The 20990-nt window shown below is 45.3% G+C and overlaps 1 protein-coding gene and 1 long non-coding RNA gene across 2 annotated transcripts in view; one reads left to right on the top strand and one right to left on the bottom strand.

Annotated features, from left to right (window-relative positions):
* Positions 1-1618: 1618 nt before the first annotated feature.
* LOC119824773 lies at positions 1619-3545 on the bottom strand. Its single transcript, XR_005287143.1, has 2 exons — positions 3121-3545; positions 1619-2026 (listed from the first exon to the last, which is right to left on the bottom strand). It is a non-coding gene; the product is annotated as an uncharacterized LOC119824773 (long non-coding RNA).
* Positions 3546-3548: 3 nt separating this feature from the next.
* The window catches only part of Pla1a (phospholipase A1 member A), a 34193-nt gene continuing 16751 nt past the window's right edge, over positions 3549-20990 (top strand). Inside the window, exons 1-3 of the mRNA XM_038345228.1 lie at positions 3549-3799; positions 19090-19291; positions 20785-20962. Of these exons, the coding sequence (XP_038201156.1) occupies positions 3727-3799; positions 19090-19291; positions 20785-20962 (453 nt within the window). The 5' untranslated portion in view covers positions 3549-3726. The remainder of the gene's footprint in view (positions 3800-19089; positions 19292-20784; positions 20963-20990) is intronic.

Below are 20990 nucleotides of genomic sequence, written 5' to 3'. Positions count from 1 at the left end.
AGATCAGCCTGGTCTACATAATGAGTTCCAGGCAAGCCTAGGCTATCTACTCTGAAAACACCTCTGCCCACCCCACAACAGGTTATTTAAATAAAACCTTCAAGTTCATGTTAGTACAACCGGTAAGTGGAAGGAAGTGACAGTGACTGAGAGGCTGAAACCCATGAGGAGGTTGCTGAACACGGCCTCGAGAAAAAAAAGTCTCCAACAGAAGGGCCTCTGCCAGCGACGGCTCAGTGGAGGAGGGAGCATCTGAGGTTAAAGTGGGCTTTCTGGGTCCCCCAGCCTTGAATGCGGGAGACTTAGGTAGGTGGCACGTTTGCTTCAGGAAATGGTGCCGGCTGGGCCATTAGAACTAAGGAAGGCATGCTCTGATGCCATGCAGAAGCCAGCCTGCCTTTGGGAGCCCGCTCTGCTGCCAGGCATGTCCTCTGGGCCTCGCGTCACCAGGACTAACGGAAGGTAGGGGATGCCGCCTGCCTCGAGGGCTGCTGGGAGGCGATGGACCACCCACAATAGTAGCCACATTTAGAGGATAAAAATGTGGTCACTGGTATCATCTTCTCAGATTAAAAACTTTCTCCGCTACTTTGTGTGGACGTGGGAGAGTTATTTAGCCTGGTTCTGCCTTGATTTCCACGTGCAGAGCAGAGATAGTAGCATCACTGGTCCTGTGGATTGAATGATTCGCCTGCACAAACATGTGACCTGTGGTAAGTACTCTAAGGAAGAGTGATAGCGGGAAACTTCTACCTAAGTGCTGGTGACATCTCTTTACAAAGGGCAGCTGGCGTCTTCTTCCTGCCAGCCTGTGCTAAGATGGGAGATACAGGGAGAGCCCCAGACATACCACTTCAAGCCTTGGGAAACCGTTTCACTCAATCCAAGGGACCCACACGTCTTTGTTTCCCGAGGGTGTCTCTTGGTTCTGCCTTGCAATACTGCACCCCAGAGATAAGCCTGCAAGACTCACAATTTTTAGTTTAAGGACAAACATCAGCCATAAAATTTTAGCACCAAACTTTCATTCCAAAGCTGCAGATGGTTCTCAGCACAGACAGAGCCTTAGAGTCGTTTGTGGGTTCAGCATCTCTCTATTCGGAAAAACCCTACCCTTCCACCTGACCTTTTATCTGAACAAAAGCAGCCCAGGTCTGCATCTGGAAAAGCAGGATTATTGCGTTAAAGGTGAAAGCTGTGACTGGGGTGTAGCTCCATTTCACAACCCTTGTCTAGTGTAACAGGGCTAGGGTTCAATTGTCAACACTGCCCTGGCTAAAAACAAAACAAAACACACAAACCAAAACCCAGAACGGGGTCTAAACCTTGTGGTGTGGTACAAAGGGCATATGGCATTCTTTCTCCAGCGGCCTTTAGATTGTGAGAAGTGGCTTCACTGTAGTCTCGTTACTAACTTGTCTTAGACCAAGACAGGACTCCCTGTCCTCTTCTCAAGTTATAGGAAACAGCTTACGACCCTCAGAACACACAGCCTAGGATGCATTTTTAGCCAGTTCCCCAAGACCCAGGAATGCTGCCCCCGGTTTGTGTTCCAACTTGCACAATAGCTGAGGGCTCAGAGAGCAGGCAGCCCTGAGTGTTATACACAGGAGACAGATTATTCTGTGGGTTAAGACATTTATGATCCTCCTGCTTCTGGGAAAGAGGAGGCGGAAGGGTTGGAGCAGGGCCCAGATTCATCTGGTCAGTTCTCTGCTGTTTCCGGATGCTGTGCTCCCTGCGTGGTTTGCCATTGCTCTTGAGGGAGACTGGTAAGAAAGGAGAACTGGGTCAGTCGGAGATGGTTCTTCTGTGCCTGGCTGCCGTCCTCACTTACAGTGCCTTGTTCTGGTGCGCACGCGCATGGTCACATGTAAGACATACAGGGCATCAGGAGTGGAGACTCCAATGTCCTACCCTCAGCTCAAACTGAAGAGGAACTTGGGGGGAGATTAGGCTCCTGAGTGTTGTAGGATGAGTACCGTTGGGGTTGGGAGCCCAAACTTCATGACATGGTCCAAGCATCCTGGAAACAAGAATGAGGAAGTTCTAAGGTACATTTGTGAGCCTGAAAGGCAATGTCTGAAGGTCTGTGGGGCTGGAGAGATGGCTGAGTGGGGCCAGGTGCTTGCCAGGCGCTTGCCACACAGCCTGATGACCTGAGTTTGATCCCTGGGCCTCACGAGGTGGAAGGAAAGAATTGACTCTTGCAAGGTGTCATTGCAAACTGCATGCACATTCATGCAATCCTTTGTACACATGTGCGCACACACATTGTGTATAATAGGTTAGAACAATGATGTTGTTCTAAAAGGCAGGGGTGGGAGTGAGATAGACTATCTTCAGAGGACTTATAAGAAAATGGTGATCATGGGGCATTCTGGGAACTCTGGGACCTGGAAGTGGGGGATAACAGTGGGTAGAGACTTATTCTTCACCCTACATTTTCATACACTGTAAATCTTAAAAAGTTATTTATCTATTTACTGTGTGTGTGCATGTGTGTGCATGTATGTGTGTGTGTGCTTGTTTGCGTGCGCATGTGTGCATGTGTGTGTGCATGTGCATGTATGTGTGTGTGCGCGTGTGTGCATGTATGTGTGTGTGCGTGTGTGTGCATGTGTGTATGTGTGTGTGCATGTGTGTGTGTTTGTGTGTGCGTGCGTGTGTGTGCAGACCAAAGGTCCATGTCTGTTGATTCCCCTGTTAAGACCGGGTCTGTCACTGAATCAGGGACTCACCAATTGCCTAGGCTGCTCCATGGATATTTCCAGGGCAGAGCCCGTGTTCTGGGCCTAACCTGTCTTGCTCTAAATACCTACTTTTTCTCGGTGCTCCCTGGCAGGGCTGTAAACACACATGTCAACAGCACTCCCTTCACAGAGCCTGCCTGCTGTCAGGTCCCTGCCCTGTGACAGTGTGCATCCACGACAGGACCGCTGGCCTGTCGGGAGCGCTGCTCTGTCCTAGGCTGCAAGGAAACCCCTCCCTGTGGTCTCCACTGGCCCTCGGAGTGAGGATGTCCCATGACGGGACAGATTCCATGGCTCCAGGCCCAGCGCTAGCACATCCACCGACAGTGTCGCTGTGTCACCTCCTTTTCTACTGTTGCTCCTTTACCTGTACACTCGGCAGCAGGAGGTCTTTTGAGAGGTTGGACTTCACGTTCGAACCCAGGAGGCTGTGGAAGGTAGCACTCTGCGGAGCCACACCTGGTCTCCTCTCACCCTGTCCAGTAGGTGTGCACAGTTGTGAGCTGCACCCTGGGTGAGGCTCCAGGGATCCAAAAGTGAAAGAGGTTTCCAGCCTCCGACGGCTCGGTCTTCCCAGGGCCAAGAAATTCCATCCCAGTGAGAGTTTTGTAACCACGGGGAGATGAAAGGCTGGCCTGCTCATCACTGACATTTCATAATGGGAAATGGGAGCGGCGTGGAAAGTCATTTCCTGATCTTGTTTGGTGCAGAGAGGAAGAACAGTGTGTTTCAACCCGCCTTGGTTTAAGAAAAAAAAACGTGTGGGAAGGGTGCTCGTTTTCATTGAGAAGAAGAAACTGAAAACTCCAGAGGTTAAGCAAATAAGAAGAGTTATGTATTTATTTGTTTTATAAGTCATGGAGTCAGTTAATGATTGCTAAGTCCCAAGTGGGTGTTGCATGTTTGGTGGGAGGCTGGGTTATGTGATCCTTAGGATTCTCCTTCAGACTGGCTCTAAGACTCCAGCTCAGCGATGCCTCCTGGCCTCTGGGAGAGATGCTTCTGGCTGTGGGGACTGCTTTTATGGCTCAGCCTTGGAAGCTCAGGTAAGACAAAGGCTGGGGCCTGGGGAGGAATCTTATTTCTTAAACTGCTGCCTTACATAGCACTGACCTTGGAAGGTCCCCTAAAAGTCCTTGATCTCTGCAGGGGCGATTTTAGAAGAAGGGGGAAAACCCTCCCATCATAATGGGAATGGTGGCAAGATCAGTGCCTGCTTGGTGACCAGAGCTGAACTTCCCCTGATCTCCTGACTCAGTTTTCTAAAACCCAAATCACAACCTGCGTCACCTTGTACAAGTCAAGGTGACTGTAACAAAATAAACTTTGATTTACTCTCAAATGCATATACTTTCATCCTTTCGTTAGCCACTGTTTCAGGGTGCAGTTTAACTTTAAATTTGCCAAATGAACTTTAGAAAACTTCCAGAACAGTTTTGTCATTGAGATTATTAGGTGTTCTAATTAGACAACCCAGGTCAGTCATGTCACTTGGTGGGCTCATGATAGGTCGTCTCTGCTAACCCTAAATGCCCGGCAGAGTGGCTTCCATCAGATGCCATTTGCATCATGTCTTCCCCCTGGTGAGAGTCAGAGCATGCTTCCTACATTCTTAATATAGAAATTACACACACACATGCACACACTCACACACATGCACACATGCACACAGATGCATACACTCACACATATACATACACATATGCACATGTACGCATGCACACACACACACACACACACACACACACACTCAGAGGGGAGCAGCACTCTCAGAAGGGGCCCCTCCCTCCACCTCCCACCAAAAGACTGCTTTTCTGTCCTCTCTTAAGCTGTTTCTCATCTCCCAGCTTCTGAACTCCCACCCAAAGCTGCTCAGACATCGGTGCTGTTCCTAGCCTAGCCTTCCCCTCTTGCAAGGGGTCTTTCCTACTCCCTTGCTCCCTTGCTGCAATCTGCTGCCCTGCTGGGCACTCCTTCCCTGCTCCAAATCCAGTTCATGTGGACTATTCTGTCCTTGCAACCTGGGTGCATTTTCAAGGTGCTGCTTGGCTGCTCGCTTTTTTTCCCTCCTCATTTGTTTGTTCCCACAGGGGGGTAGGCTTGGGGCTCCAGTCTCTTGCATACACTTAGCTCATTGAGTGGTACTGCACTGCTGCCCAACGGGCACCAAGGCAGTGAACAGAGGGTGCAGGCCCGAGTCGGCAGACATTGACTGGATGCGGGCTTTGTGTCTTGGTGGCTGCAAAGCTTTGAGGAAGTGGCTTTTCTTTCTGTCTGTCCTTGGTGACTATTCGTACCAAACTGGGATGCTGTAAAGGACTGCATGCAGTTTTGTGCAAATCTCACCTCTGACAGTCGCTCCTGTTAAGGTGATTTTATTATTACTGAGTAGTTGATGGGAGAAAGGGGGACAAGTTATGGAAAAAAATGGGAAGTATCCCTGATGCTGAGCTGTGGTGCTGCTGGGGGGAGGGGACTCAGCAGGCTCCTTGGCTGCTACACAGCTGCTCCTAGCCCTGTTGAGGGGCAGGAGGCAGTCACTGTGGGGCCGGGTTTTGAAATCTGAGCATGGGAAGACACATTTCCTTTGCAACCTTATTTCTCAGCAAACCCAGAGTCTCAGACACAGACAGAAGGGGATCAGAGGTCCTAAGCCAGGTTCCTGGTTGGGGTGGAGGCAACAAGGAATCCAGTTCTACGTGTGGGGAGGATTCCAGATGCCCGTGCAAGAAGGGAGAGGGCAACACTTGTCAGCAAGATCTCAGGAGTCTTTACACACAGCACTGCTGTTGTGAGACCGCCCACAGGAAGAAGAGGGAGAGGAGAGGGGGATTAAAGGAGACAGAGGTCAAGGCAAAGGAGAGGACGAGATCAAAGGAGCACGAACGAAGGAGATAGCGGTGTCCCTATTGACCGCTATGATCCTTCTGCCACCTGCCTTGCTGTTTTTCTTGGCTGGGCACTTGTACGATTCTTCATGGCCACCCAGGTCATGGCCTTGAGGGTTTTCTTTCTTTAAATTTCATTAATTGATTGTGTGTATGAGTGTGTGTGCACACGTGTGCACATGCGTGTGCATACATCACAGTGATCATGAAGTCAGAGGGCAACTTGAACATCAGCGGAAATTATGTGGATTCCAGGGATCCGTCGTAGGTATCAGACCGGGTGATGAGCAGCGTTAAGAGCTGAGCCATCATGGTCCCTAAGCATTTCCTAAAGTCACCCCTAGCCTGAGTCAAACAGCATCCCGGGGTTCTGCCAGCACCACATTTCCTAGCAACAGGCCCCATGATCCAGCTTCCCACAAGGTTTCGGGTTTATTTCCACTTTCTCACTAGAACTTTGGAGCTTTTGAGAGGAGATGTGCCTAGTTTCTTATCCTCGAATCCTTCTAGCCTGGTGTTGAGGTTGTTTAGGAGGAAACAGCTGGGTGTGGGCCTCATTTCCATTTGCTGACCTTTATGTATTCTTGACTAACCAATCTTAGCCCTCCCTGAAAGAGCACTTCATCCCAAAAAGGGTCCCTAGGGTGGCCCACATTACTTACTGCTGAGAGAGTGAACCACAGACCAGCTAAGACCACAGCTGTGTTCTCTGGGGAGACTGGAGGCCTAGTTAGGGTACCAGAAAGCTCAGGGCCTATTAGTGTTGCACAGGGACAGAGGCAGCTGAAGAGGAGGAGCCGGTAACATCTGAGATGCCCACCCCTCAACAGCCAGCTGAAGGTGATGCCGTCCCTTGCACATCTGGCAGGAGCCCACCTTCCATTCAGCTATGGCAGGAGTCTCCACCCTTCTCCAATTTTGCAGTATCCTCAGAGAGAGCTCATTACTTGGAACATGGGAGTCTTCTGCCAGCTCCACACGGGGACAGCCAATATTTAAGTCCACGTCCTCCTCCCTATTGCTTACAAATCCATTACTAGCTGGCATGACACAAAAATGAAGACAACCAAATAAAGTGGAAAACCACAATTTCTAAGATTTAAACTGTAATAAAATATAAAATTATATTCTAATTATGGATCCCATGACAAATACTGTATGTGTGAGCAGAAAAAAAATAACGACATCTTGAATTTTGCAGGCAAATGGATGGGGCTGGAAAACGTTATTTTGAGTGAGGTAACCCAGACACAGAAAAACAATTATCACATGTACTTACTCATAGGTGGTTTTTAAACAAAGCAAAGAAAGCCAGCCTACAAACCACAATCCCAGAGAACTTAGACAACAATGCAGACACTAAGGGACTTACATAGATCTAATCTACACGGGAAGTAGAAAGTGGAAAAAGACAAGATCTCCTGAGTAAATTGGGAGCATGGAGACCTTGGGGGTGGGTTGAAGTGGGGAGGGGAGAGGCAGGGAGGGGAGCAGAGAAAAATGTAGAGCTCAATAAAAAATACTTTATGTGTGTAAATAAAATACTTTTATTTATGTAAAACATTTATTCTGTGCCTGTGTGAAATCCTTCCTGTGGATTTAACTCATGGTAGAGCTCTTGCCTAGCATGTGTGAGATCCTTGGTTTAATCTGAGAAAAATTAATTATTCATTCACCTTAACCCAAAAGCAAGATTTAGTGGTCTTGGGACCATGACCTTTTCATATCTTCTAAACAGACAGGATGCTTTTGTGTGTAGATAGGGCATCTAGGATAACAAGGAATTTTCATTTTCAATTTCGTCAACTATCAGCCTAGATTCTTCAAACCCTCAGGCCACATGCTGGCCTGGTTTGTCTGACCTCACCCAAATCTTTGATTCCCACGGACCTGGCCCCGGAACCCCATCTGCTATCCTGGCCCTGACACGTACTCTAACCCATCTACCTGCCAAGCCCTGTTCTTCCCTTGGACAAGAGTCTTTCAGTCTCGGGCTCGCACCCTCTCATTGTATCCACATGAATGTTGATGTGACTGTTTCCCATCAGAGTGTGCTCTCAATGAGGGCATCACTTCATCGTGGCAGAGCTAGACAAATAGCAGGGTTCCCAGAGCCTTCCTGAGATCCACTCACCCTGAGAACTGGCTGGTGGTGAGCTTAGGAAAGAATGCACCCACCATTTGGAACTCAATACAGTTCCTTATTTTGGCTAAGAAGAGCTCCAGTGGACTTTAGAGGTCGATGACCGGAACAACCATGAAGCCCATTTGTGACTTGAAACACTCCACTAACCAAAGCCGAGGGGGCTGGACTGTGCAGAAGAGGGAGTTTCGAGTTCAGCTGGGGGTAGCTTCTATGCTGTGTGCCTGACCCGAGAAGCTCTGTGAGAAAGGAGAGAGAGTGTCCTCCCCTGAGCCACTTGACTTTAATCCTTGTCACCTGCCACATCTGTGGTCTGTGAATGTTCCAAGTTCCCTTTGACAAGGTCCAGAACTCTGCTGTTCCAAGGGTGAAGGTGACCAGCACAGTGCTAGCCAAGAGGCTCTCCCAGCCTCAGAGGGACGAATGCTGTGCCTAGAGAACGGTCCTGGGTACAGTCGTGTCCCCTTCCCCCCGAATGAGAGGCAGACACTGGCTCTGGCCGATGACTGGATGGTTGACTTCCTGATCTGTTTGCCTTCAGAAAGCCCTTGGTGTATCAGGAATTCCCGGGTCTGCCAAAAGGGAATTTTTGGCCCCCAAAGTCCAACAGCATTGTCGGAGTTAATTCTCCCAGAGAAAAACTATGCCAGAACGAGAGAACGTATAGGTTCAGTTCTCTTTTCCCAGGGAACCTGGACTCCATTACCTGGAACTCTCCTTACCACCTCCCATCTCTTCTTACAGAAGACTGTCCTGGAATGGCTTCTAAGGTCTTTCCTCCCATCAACCACTTCTCTTTTCTCTGAAGAGTCTTGTGCTCTGGGTTGATTGACATATTCTTCGAGGCCTAGTGCTTTTAAGTTTGCAGAATAGATTTTTCCCCCGCTTTGGTTAATTTCTAGGTATTTTCCATTACAAAACCAATACCAATGAATATATAAATATATGCAGTCTATTCCTGATCATGTTTAGTTTTTCTCTGAAGGCAGAAACACGATAACAAAATGTGCATGGAAGTTACTCCTGGGGAGAGGGTATATAGAAAGAAACGTTTAAGATTTTTTTTTTAGGGCTGTGCAGGGATTTTCTATATTGGTAGGCTATATATTACCTCCAGCACCCGCTTTGCACTGTTTTGAATCAATTTTTTAGGTAATAGAAGAGGCTAGAGGGGTGGCTCAATGTTCACAAGTACTGGCTGCTCTCATAGAGGACTGGGTTGAGTTCTCAGCACCTACAAGGGGGTTCACAACTACCTATAGCTTCAGTTCCAAGGCATCCAGCAATATTCTCTTGACTTTTTGGATTCCTGGCATGCATGTGCTACACAGACATACATGTAAGTGTTCACACATACACATAAAATAAAACTACACAGACATACATGTAAGTGCTCACACATACACATAAAATAAAACTACATAGACATACATGTAAGTGCTCACACATACACATAAAATAAAACAAACATTTTTTTTTTTTTTTAGAAAAGGGATAAAGACTCAGGACAAAAGTTAGAAATACATAAAATTTACAATTAAGTAGTTGGGAGAATACTACCTATAGCCAACATACAGACACAGTGTTTAACCTTTTTGGCTTTCCAATGCTTCCTTCCATTTACTTTTTGCTTTTTAAATTTGAGTATAAGAAAATTACAAAATAGCTTAAGGATATAAGAAAATTCATTTAAAAAACATTACCAACTTTCTAATCATCCAAACAAAAGAAGCAACGTGAACTTCTTTTTACTTTGGACCCTCTTTGACTTCACATTTCAGGTTATTAAGTGATAAGCTAACACAGTATTGCTTCGTTTCTCCCCGGAGTTTTTTTCTGTCATGCACGTTGCTACAGTGCAAACCATTTGAGACTGATGTCTGAAAACTGAACCTCTGAGTGAGTGCAGACTCGGTGGTTCCTCTGCCTTGACCACCAAGTTCTTCTCCAAAGCAGCTGGTTCATGTTATAGCCCCTTCTGTAATATAGAAAATCTCATTGCTTTTCTCACTAATATTCTGGCTCATTGTATTATTTAGTTATTGCTGAATTGATACCTAGTGTAGAGTTTTTAATCCTTGTTCCTCACTCTGAGAATTTTGGTTTGAGGAACCAAGTTTCTTTATTTCTAATAATTACTTTATGTTTTTCCTCTCATTTTCCCAGTGAGGTTTTTCTGTTGTGTGTGTTCTGAGACAGGGTTTCATTATGAACCCTGACTGGCATGGAACTTGCTATGTATGGAGACCAGAATAGCCTTGAACTTGCTTTGCTCTTCCTGAGTTTGTCTCCTAAGTCCATGTGTACTGCTGGAGTGGCCTTGCCTTCTTTCAGAGAGCCACGACTAGGTAAGTGTTAGAGCCGCTTTCTTTTGTTTTGTTTGGTGTTTATTTTCTGGTAGGGTTGCATATTGAACCCAGGGTTTCACAAACTCCAGGAAGCATTCAACCACAGCCTCCAGTGTGTGTGTGTGTGTGTGTACTCTCATTGGCACTAGGAATTAAGCTAGGGCTTTGCACATGCTAAGCACACATTTACCTTCAAACTACACTCATAGCACCTACATATTAACATTTCAAAAGTTTCTAATATTCTGTGCTAGACTTGCAGTGCTGATTCTTTTTATTTCCATGATTGTCCTTTTCATCTTCAAATGAGACAAACTTAAAAAATTTTTTCAAGAGACTTTAAAGTAAATATACTGCTAATACAAAGGGTAAAAAAAAAAGAAGATAAAAATGTTACAAAATAGAAATAGGCACAAACACAAAGATGTATATAGAAAAAACCCAATTGGAAAATTAAAACTGAAAATACAAAGGGTGAAAAAAATGAAGCCATAAAATGTTACAAAATAAAAATAGACATAACAATAAGAACATATATAGAAAAAAAACCTAATTGGAAATTGAAACAACACCACCACGAAAAAAGAAAAAAGACCACATCATGGTTAATTAGAGGTTAGTTCAAGGATTAAAGGGATTTTTGAATTATAATTTCATTCTTATTATTGTTGCTACTCTGTATGTGATGTGTGGGAGAGCCTGGCATGTGGAGACCAGAGCACGCTTTTGGTGCTGGACTTCTCACCCGACTTTTTTACCTTTGGATTCAGAAATTGAACTCAGATTAGCAGACTTATGCAGTAAGCACTTTTACCTGCTAAGTCATCTGGCCAGCCCTAAAAAGATTGATATTTTAAACACTAGACAACGTAGTAGTCTAATTCACACACAAGCAAACTAAAAGAAGAAAAATTATATGCACACCTCAAAAAAAAATGGAAAAGCCCAAACGACAAATGCACTTGAAAGAGAATGTCTGCTAGGCTCTGACAGCAAGGACTGTGTCTTTTTCTCTCTTTCAGTGCTCACCTGTCCTTGATGTTTGGATTAAGAAATGTCTGGGTATGTGGGGAACATCGGAGCAGGGCTCGCTGAGCCATGTCTTATACTCTTAAATTATGTGTGTGTGTGCGTATGTGTGTGTGTGTTGTGTGTGTGTGTGTGCGTGCATACATGTGAGGACACACGTACATGAGTTCAGGAGCCCATAGAGGCCAGGAGAGGGCATTAGATTCCCTGGAGCTGGAGTTACAGGTGTTGGGGAATCATCTAACATAGGTGCTGGGAACCAAAGTTAGGTTCTTGGGAAAGGCAGTGCATGCTCTTAACCTCTAAGCTGTCTCTCCAGTCCACGATTAACTGTTTTATCATCTTTAAATACTGGCATTTCCCCTCTCTTCCTTGTCAGACTCTCTAATTTATCCCACTCTATTGTCTTGTTTCATTGGCAAGGATTAGGACATCCAGTAAAATACTAAACAAAGGCACCAAGGCAGACAGACTTCTCTATTTTCGGCTGACAGGGTCTCTCAGTGTGATTCAAGCTACTCTAGAATTTATCAGACTCCTGAGTCCCAGGACTATAGGCACATGCCACCACACCAACAAGAACTGATTGGTTCTCAGTTTTAAATGAAGTCACATCTGTTGAGATGAACATCATATTACTTTTACATTAATATTACAAATACTGCAAAATATATTACTATTACAAACCTTTATTTTTTGTATTAAACCCTGGTTGGCCATGGTGTGTGTGTGTGTGTGTGTGTGTGTGTGTGTGTGTGTGTGTGTGGTTAGGTTTTCGGGTTTTGTTGGTTTTTTGGGGGGCAGTTGTTTCAGTTTGGGTTTTGGTGTTTTGAGACAAGCTTTCTCTGTGTAACTGTCCTGGAATTTGCTCTGTAGACCAGGCTGGCCTCGAACTCACAGAGATCTGCCTGCTTCTGACCCCCAAGTGCTTAGATTAAAGGCATGCTTTACCCCTGCCCAGCAAACATAATATATTTCTGTGCCCTTCGTTCTTGTTATCCTTGATGGATTTTGATTTACTGGTATTTTATCTATATTTAATAGTTTGATTATTCTCTTAGAAAGAGTTTGTATTCTGTCTCCCATTTGCTGTTCTCTGGACTAATATGTGAAATTGAGGATTTCAGGGTTGCTAAAAAGCCCTCTGTAAATCTGTCTGGCATGATAGGGTTTTATGACCAATGATTTGAAAGCCACATTTCAATTCTTATGTGTTATAGTTTTTAAAGAATGCTCTGTTTGTGTTTGTTTGCATGTTTTTTCTTTCTTGACTAAGTTTTGGTAAGCTATGGTTTTCTAAGAAAGTATCCATTTTAGAAAAATTTATAGCTTCAGTTTCTGGCTGAGTGAAAATATGTTCTTTTACGGTTTGAAAAAAATCAGTTGTGTCTGTATTGATTTCCCTTTTCTATTCTTGATACTGTTTACCTTCAATTTCCTCCTTTTCTATTACCCTGTCTTATCAAAGGTACATCTGGTTTATTATTCTTGCTGGAGAACCAGTTCTTGGAGTGTATTGTGTGTGACAGGTGCTAGGCTAAGCAGAAGAGTGAAGAGAATGGATAAAAAGTCTGGCCTTGCTTGAAAATCTATCCTAGTGGGTGGTGGCACTGCCAATACTTTGGAGGCAGAGGCAGATGGACCTCTGAATTTGAGGCCAGCCTGGTCTACAGAGTGAGTTCCAGAACAGGCAGTGCTGCACAGAGAAACCCTGTCTTGAAAAAAACACAACAAAACACCCAAAGTCTATTCTAATGTAAGGAAATAACCAATAAACAAACCCAACAAAAAGTGCAGAGTATATTAGAAAATGATGGTCTCTACGCAAGTAAAGAGATCAGGGTAAGAGAGATTGAGGGAATTTGGAGGTACAGAGGAGGAAAGAAAATGGCATCTGACAGGCAGGCTTAATGGAGCAGGTGGAGGAAATTAAGTAAGCACAGGCCTAGCAGAACATTCCAGAAAGAGAAGACAGCCCACATCAAGAGCATCTGACAGGAGGGATAACCAAGGTGATTCTGGCTGGAACAGAGTACGCAAGATAAGATAAAGGGAAGTGTGGGGGCACAGAGGTCTCTGCATTCATAGACAGGCACTAGGGCATTCCAAGGGCTGACGAAATTTCTGTATGAATTTTCCTGTACTGGACGTTGGGTCTGTTTTCATTTTCCCTGTGAAGGGAAAATCCATACCGGGTCATCAGAGACCCTTTGTAGTTTTAAAGGCTGTCCGGATGGCCTTTGGCCAATGACTCCGATGGGAAAGGGCTAGGCTGTCATATACTGTAGTTGTCAGATGATTTATTAGTTGCAGTGATAATATTGCTGGCATTTGTTGTACTATATCTCTTCCCCACACGTTGTAGGAAAGTCCCAAGGCTGCACAGTGCCAGAATGAGAATCTTTATCAGTCCAATATAACATGTTAGTACTTTTTACAGAATCCTGTTGGCCTCCTACAGCTTGTAAAGACTAGCCTCTAGACATTGGCCAGTGCGGGGGCGGGGGGGGGGGCATTGTTCCTGACTAGTAACGGAATGATCTGCCCTAGTGTCTAGAATGTCTCTAAAGGGATAGTTCTCCACGTATATGGCCAACAGAGGACATCCATCTGCTGATAACCACCTTGTCCATAAAAATAAGGGATTAAATCTCATGGTAGTAGATGCTATTGTTCCTCCTAAGTAACTGGATACTGCTTTCAAGTCTGGTTTACTTTTGGTTGTCTGGGTCAATCTCCCCCTTGATTTTGGGGCTGAGTGTTGCCCCTTTGGGAGTTTAAGGGGGCTTACCATCCTTGTCAAGTTTGAATTGACATCTCTTGTCCAACGTTTTCACTTTCTATCATGGGCAAAGGCAAAGGCCCCAATACTAGATTTTTTTGCAGTCACTTTCCCAAGGTCCTTTATTCCTTATTTCTATGCCAGGTCTCTTTTGAAGAGGTTTTTTTTTGTTTGTTTGTTTGTTTTTTGAATAGCTGTTGCAACATAATGCTCCAACATAAAGAGATAAGCTCCCCATATCTTCAGTGGCTGTACCCAATTAGAAAAACCATCTTGCTACGGCATTTTGATTCTCTTTGGCAGCTCCAATGAACATAAGCTATCAGATCAGGATATTTGTGACTTTCTCCTGAGCTGCTTTCTGTCGTACAGCTTTCTTCATGAGAGCAAGAAACTCAGGCCAAAGGTCATTAACCTGTTGTTTTAAAGCAGCTAGAGAAGGCACAGTTTCTCCACTATCAGTAGTTTTCCAGGCTCACAGTGCACAAAGGCATATTTGGTCAAAAAAATGGTCTGAAACACTTCCCTGTACTGGAGAGTCACTGTATCGCCTTGCTCCCTGAAGCATGTCCAAATTACTAGGGATGTTATTGCTAAGGCTTCTTCCTGCATGTCATTGTACTCGTCGTATTATTGTGCTTTCCACATCAAATATTATCCCGGGACTGAGGTAGTTTTACATACTTGCTTATATTCCCAAGGAGGAACAATATCCCTGTTTAAATTTTCCTACAGTACATCAGTAAATGGAGTGTGTACGCCATTGGCCAGAGACCAGGTTTCTGCAATTCTTTAAGAACTCGAAAGCAAGTGGGCAATGTTGATGCACATTTGGGTTTTGAGAGTTTCAAATCCCAGGCATTGTGAGAGCCATCTTGATAGGGATTTAGTCCAATCATTTTCCCATCAGTTACGCCCCTCATCTTCTATGACTAGTCTCTTAAAGTAAGGGAGTATATACTGAATTTCTGAACTGGATTGGCGAGAATGAATATTTGTTGGAAATGTATATAAATATGGTGTGTTTGAAAGGGGAGGCAACCTGTTTAAATTGGTCTCCTTGAATGTAGGAGCAGTAGTCCCCTGATGAGATGTGCTGATGCTCTTCTTCTTGTGGTCCTCCTGAAGAGGGTTCAACCAATACATTATTTCAGTCTAGACTGCAAAAAAATGACAGGGATTTTATCCCCCTTTCGTGGGGTCCTTTTATAATAGCTCCTATGTCTTTCTATTTGTCAGCACCAGCGACTCCTTGTTCAGGAAGCAAAGGACTGGACTGGACAGTTCTTTGTTCAAAGTTGCAGAGCTGTTGCTTGAGATTTATTTTTCTCCCCTGGATCTTAACAGACACCTCAATAATTATGTAAAATGCTTTGCTGCAAATGATGAAGAAGAACCCTTGCTAGTTCACTCTCTCACTTAGGGTCATGACTCCTTGGCTGAGAAGACCGAACTCCTATTTCTGCTTCTATTTAAAGAAAAAAGTGTCTTATCTTCTCCTAGGGTCAAGCCCCACACATCGGGTGCCGGTTGCAGGGGTCCTCGTGACCTTCACTGTCAGCTGAGAGACAAGCCATAGGAGACCGAAGGCAGCTTGGCACAACACTCCTCAGTAGCCAGGCAATGACCCCAAGGGTTTATTTTAGGCTTATTTAAACACAGCACAACCTGGGGATAACTATTCCTGTCATGGATGACTAACTCGATCCCAGAAGCACACAAAGCATACTAAATCCCTCTGAGGAACAAAATAAGCTAGATACAGATCAGACGTGACTATATCAAAACTCTTTGTAAAGCAAACAGACACCTTCCATAAAGATGGCTTCTACAGACTGACTGAGAAAAACAAGTGGAGAGAGGATCTAGAGGAGAGTCTCCAGCCACATGGAAGGCACCAAGGTCACCAGACTAGAAAGCGAGTCTGCTCCAGCCTTGGGGGGGGGGGGGGGGGGGGGGAGAAATGATGGGTTTTGCATTTCTTCCCCTGAGGGAACAACTCTGTGTGCTTAACATTCCAGGTTCCCTTAGTCCTAATGTGGTGACCCTTCAGACAGTTCATGCCGTGGTGACTCCCAACCATAGAATTACGTTTGTTGTTACTTCATAACTGTAATTTTGCTACTGTTATGAATCATAATGCAAATATCTGTGTTTTCTGATGGTCTTAGGTGATCCCCGTGAAAGGGTCGTTAGGTCCCACAGAAGGGGTCATGACCCACAGGTTGAGAACCACTGCATTAGTGCATGTCTGTGAACACAAAGAACTCTGTGCCCTCTACAGGGAATGACTTTCAAGAGGTTAGAGAAGATCCTTGAGAGCCCTGTAGCCCAATCTGTGGACATTAGAGTCTATTCTGAATGAAGTACCGAAGGCTTTTATATGGAGGAGCTTATCTTGGTCACTGTGCTGCAGGCAGAACTAAGGGAGCTGGAGTGCAGGCAGGAACAGCAAGGACAAGCTAGGACAGTAATCAAGAAATGGTCATGGCTCAACCCAAAGCAGTAGCTAGGTAGGGAGTGGTGGCTGAATTCTGAATATGCTATTCTGATGACAACTGGGGTCTTCCTGTTTCTTTTGCAATACCTGGAGTAGCTGTGTTATTCTTTCCTTAAGGACTGACTTACTTAAGCAAGCTTTGAACTCACATTGGCCTCTGCCTCCCTAATGCTGGAATTAAAGGCATGTGCCCCAGCGACTGCCTTGAGAGAAAAGTTTTAAAAGACGAACAGTGTGGAAAAACTGATTGGTTAAAATGAGCATGCTGCCCCTAGTGAGAGGTGAGTGAGCTGCTTCCGGTTGCTGGGGCCTAAGTTTGGTTTCCAGTTCTCCACTTGTTGCATGGAGTTTCTATTTGCTAACTTGGGGACTCAAGTTGCCTTGGCATAATGGCCTCCCAGTAAGTCACATTGACCCTGCAAAGGCTGCATTAGGCTACTAGATACAGATTTTTAACATGTGTTTATTTCACCACCATTCAGCTTTTGGATATTCTTGGCTTTCCATTGTGCTTATTCTTTAATAGGCATATTAAATAAACACTGCTTAGGTTTTTTTTATACTTCCCATGTATTTTAAAATGCATTTTTGTCATTGGTCTCTAAGTTTGATATTCATTTAGATGCTGTTTTCTGAGTGATGTTGATCCTTTGGTGATTTCAGGGTCTGGCTGTATTAGTTGGTTTTTCCCCTTCCAGGGCATATCTGCCATGAGTCAAAGACCTCACTAGGCCTCACTTCTTTCAGTGCTGTAGATCAAATATACACATTGTATAAGTGTTCTGCCACCAAGCTACATTCCCAGTCTTTGTTTCTTTCTTTCAAAGGATTTAGTCCTGCCAAATGTGGCGACATATATAATCCTAGTATTCAGGAGGCTGAGGCAAGAACCTCATGAATTTGAGGCCAGTGTGGAGTCCTGTAAGAAGATCCCATCTTAAGAAGCTGTTAGGGCCAGGGCTCTGGCTCAGTGGTAGGGTACTTGCCTAACATTACCCTAGGATCAATCTTCAGTACTGCTAGCAAACAGAATGAGGAGGGGGGAGGGAAAGGAGTACTCAAAAAAGAACATTAATGCCAAAGGCTGGAAAAGGCAGATGAAGTAGAATAGACAGATATTTCTCATCTACTGTGGGAGCTCAAATCATAGACTGTAGAATGGGCTTGATCCCAAGAGTGCCGAGGACCTGGTTATTTGGAAGGGTTACATCAGAGGCTATGGCTCAGACTCAGCCATGTGGTGATACTGGATGAGGATTCTCTATGGTTGGATTCCCAAGACCCACAAACAATAGTTTCACACCCACACTCTGTGTGTGTGTCCTAGTTACTTCTGACAGCATATGACCATGGCAGAATCTAAAGGTGCGGCCATCACTAGAGAAGAGGTCTCCATGAGAACAAGTTTGTTATCTTTGTTCCATAGCAGTGACTCTCGGAAGCTGCCACAGTGCTGCATGTTGGGTGAGACTGCATCTTGCCTTACTCCAGTCTGTTCCTGGGAGAAGTGCTGGGGGCCAGGGATTATGGCTCCTATTCACAGAGATAGGTAGACACAGGGATTGGCTGCTCCAATGATATAAGCCATATATTCCTTTTGGGAAAGAGCTTTATGCTGCCTTTGTTTGCTTGTGTGATGTATATTGTATCTAAGGAGTACATTGTAAAGTGCTATAAGTAAGTGTGACTTGTGAAGGGTTTTACAGTGTCAATCAGGGCAGGTTCTTTCTAGGGTTCACAGGGCCCCTATCCCAGCCTGCTTTCCTTGGTCTCTTCCCGTGCCGTTTCCCATCATCTTTCCTCTGTTCCTGTCAAAATTTCTTTTTATAACGACACTATCAATATTCTATTAAGGTCTAATTGTAATTTAATTATCACTGTAAAAGTCCCCTTGCTAAACATGGCCCCATTCTGAGGCATGTGCTGTTAGGACTTCAGCGTATGATTGGGGGAGGGGCAGGGCTTGTATTATCTCCTTCTCTCCTCAACTGTGAGAACAGGGACTGGCAGAGGAGAGTTAAGAGAAGGAGGATTTGATTCATCTGAGGGTTTAGAATTTAGAAAGGATACAATGCTTGATGATGGGAAGGCACAGCAGTGGGAGGTGAGGTGCTGGTCACACCGTGGCTCTAGTCACACTTCATCCACAGTCAGGATGGAGAGAGAGATGAACGCTGGTGCTCATCTGGCTTCCCCCCTTATCTCCTCTCATTATTTGGTCCGGGATCCCCTCTTTTGTGGGATAAAGCTCCATTCAGGGTGGAGCTTCCCTCCTCCCTTAGTCCTCTCTGAAGACACCTTAAAGTCACACCCAGAAAGTGTGCTTCCTAACAAATTCAAAATCCAGTCAAGTTGACAAGGTTAACTTCCCAGGTCACTTCACTCGGTCCCACAACAGCCATTCCGCCATAGTCTTTCACGCCCATATTCTCCTCTGGGCTTTCACTCTGAGGCGTGAAACTTAGGCACAGATTTTCACTTACAGAACTGATGCAACTTTTGACAGATAGGTGATTCATCATTGAGCTAGCTGATTCAAAACGCACCCTGTGCTTACAGTTCCTGTTCCTTTCTTCCTTCGAGGACATCGTCCTCCTAAGAAGAGATGGCCACACTCTGAATGTTCTCCTGCTTTGCTTCCTCCAGGGAACATAGCTCCTACCACCCAGCCGAAGTGCACTGACTTCCAGAATGCCAGCCTCCTCCGAGGCACCAACCTCAAAGTCCAGTTTCTTCTCTTTAGCTCTTCGGACCCCAGCTGTGGGCAGCTGGTAGAAGAAAGCAGTGACATGCAAAACTCTGAGTTTAACGTCAGTCTGGGAACCAAACTAATTATTCATGGATTCAGGTGAGAGCTCAGCAACGAATAGGATCTTCTCTGCCAAGAACCAGAGAGCCCATAAAGCCATGGGAAGACTGTGGGGAGGCTGAGGAGGCATGGGTTGACTGCCCATGCCATGCTCCATTCTGCACCCACTGTGTGTCTCATTCCTGAGAGCACACCGTTCAGCCTCTACCCGGTCTTTAGGACCCTGGGAAGGCCATTCGAGTTTCCACATCTGGATTGAGGAGAAAGGTGTAGCAATAGTCTCCATAGTTCTTGGGCAAAAACCTGCGCTGTTGTCCCCAAAGTGTGGTTGTAGAGCATGATTCATCTTGGAAAACGAAGTCGTAATCTTTACGCAGGCACTCAAGGGTAAGAGCATGGTACTTTCTGCCCAGGGTTTTAGTTCCTCTTTTATTCTTCACTTTTTTCCATGATTTTATAGAGAAACTTTTGCTTATGGTATAATTTCCATCCTACCCGGGGGTTAGCATTTCTCAGGAGCCTGACAGTTCTGCGGTTTCTGGTATCCTACTGTCCAATTCAGTCACAGCCCTTCCTTCAAACATCTCTTCCCCCAAAGCCCACTGACAAGACAAAAACAGAGAAAGTTTCCGAGAAGAAAAGGAAGAAGAGACTGCGGGGCATATAGAGTTGGGGCGCCCATTGACGAGGTGCTCCCTCTTCTTCACATCTGGCCTCTCTCGCCACATCTGCCCTTAGCCGTTACTCTCTACTCTTTTCCCACAGTCGTTTCTTTGGCAAGTCTTTCATCCACAGCCACCACCCCAGGCAGAGTCTGTGCCTCTGGCCCGGGGACGGCTGATGGAACCAGAACACTCATCACGCAGCTCTGCTCTCAAGCCTTGGGGATCACTTTCCAAAGTGCATGCCCATCTGAAGTCCTGTCTCCTCGTGAGCATGCTGACAGTGTCCCACAACAGGAGCTGGGATGTCTTTCCACGCCGTTAGGAGAGCTTTCTGAAAATTTTCTCTCATTAGCTTTCTAGACAGACAGGGACTGGTCTTTATAGCTTGGAAATCACCCAGCAAACCCTTAGACCCACAGGTACTCAATAGATGTGTTGTGAATGGATGGAAGGGCACGTGGATGAATGAAAAGCCTCCTCAAGGAAAGAACCTAGCATTTAAAGTGAGAATTTTAACTTAGTTAAGGCTGCACATCTTCATTCTAAGGTGCAGAGCTCTTCCTCGAATAGCACAGAGACAGAACAGGGCAGGCAGTCTGCAGAGCTTAGCACAGGGGCAGACTGAAGACAGGAGTGGCTGGAGTCTGCCCTGCGTTCTACATTCTTACCTGGAACAAGAGACACTTTCAGATAGTTTGCATGAAAGTTCCACATATACTGAATGATGTCACCCCTCTAGTCAAGGCACTGCATGACTGGCTGTTTTTAGTCTTGACTTCTCTAGTTTGGGGACTCATTTGAGTTTCTATCAATAGCTACCAATCAGGTTGGCCAGCAATGTTTCTTTGTATTCTGATTGCTATCTAGGGCATTAGGAACAAAGCCTTCTTGGATTGACAAGTTTATTAGAACTCTCCTGCGGGCCACAGATGCCAATGTGATTGCCGTGGACTGGGTTTACGGCTCTACAGGCAACTACCTCTTTGCTGTGGAGAACGTGGTCAAGCTGAGCCTGGAGATCTCCCGTTTCCTCAGCAAACTTTTGGTAGGTAGGAAAAGGTTCAGGTTAGTTT

Source organism: Arvicola amphibius, chromosome 10 (genome assembly GCF_903992535.2).
Source record: "Arvicola amphibius chromosome 10, mArvAmp1.2, whole genome shotgun sequence".
Classification (NCBI taxonomy): Eukaryota; Metazoa; Chordata; class Mammalia; order Rodentia; family Cricetidae; genus Arvicola; species Arvicola amphibius.
Note: the sequence above shows the minus strand (reverse complement) of the source record. Positions and strands in the feature narration are given on the sequence as shown.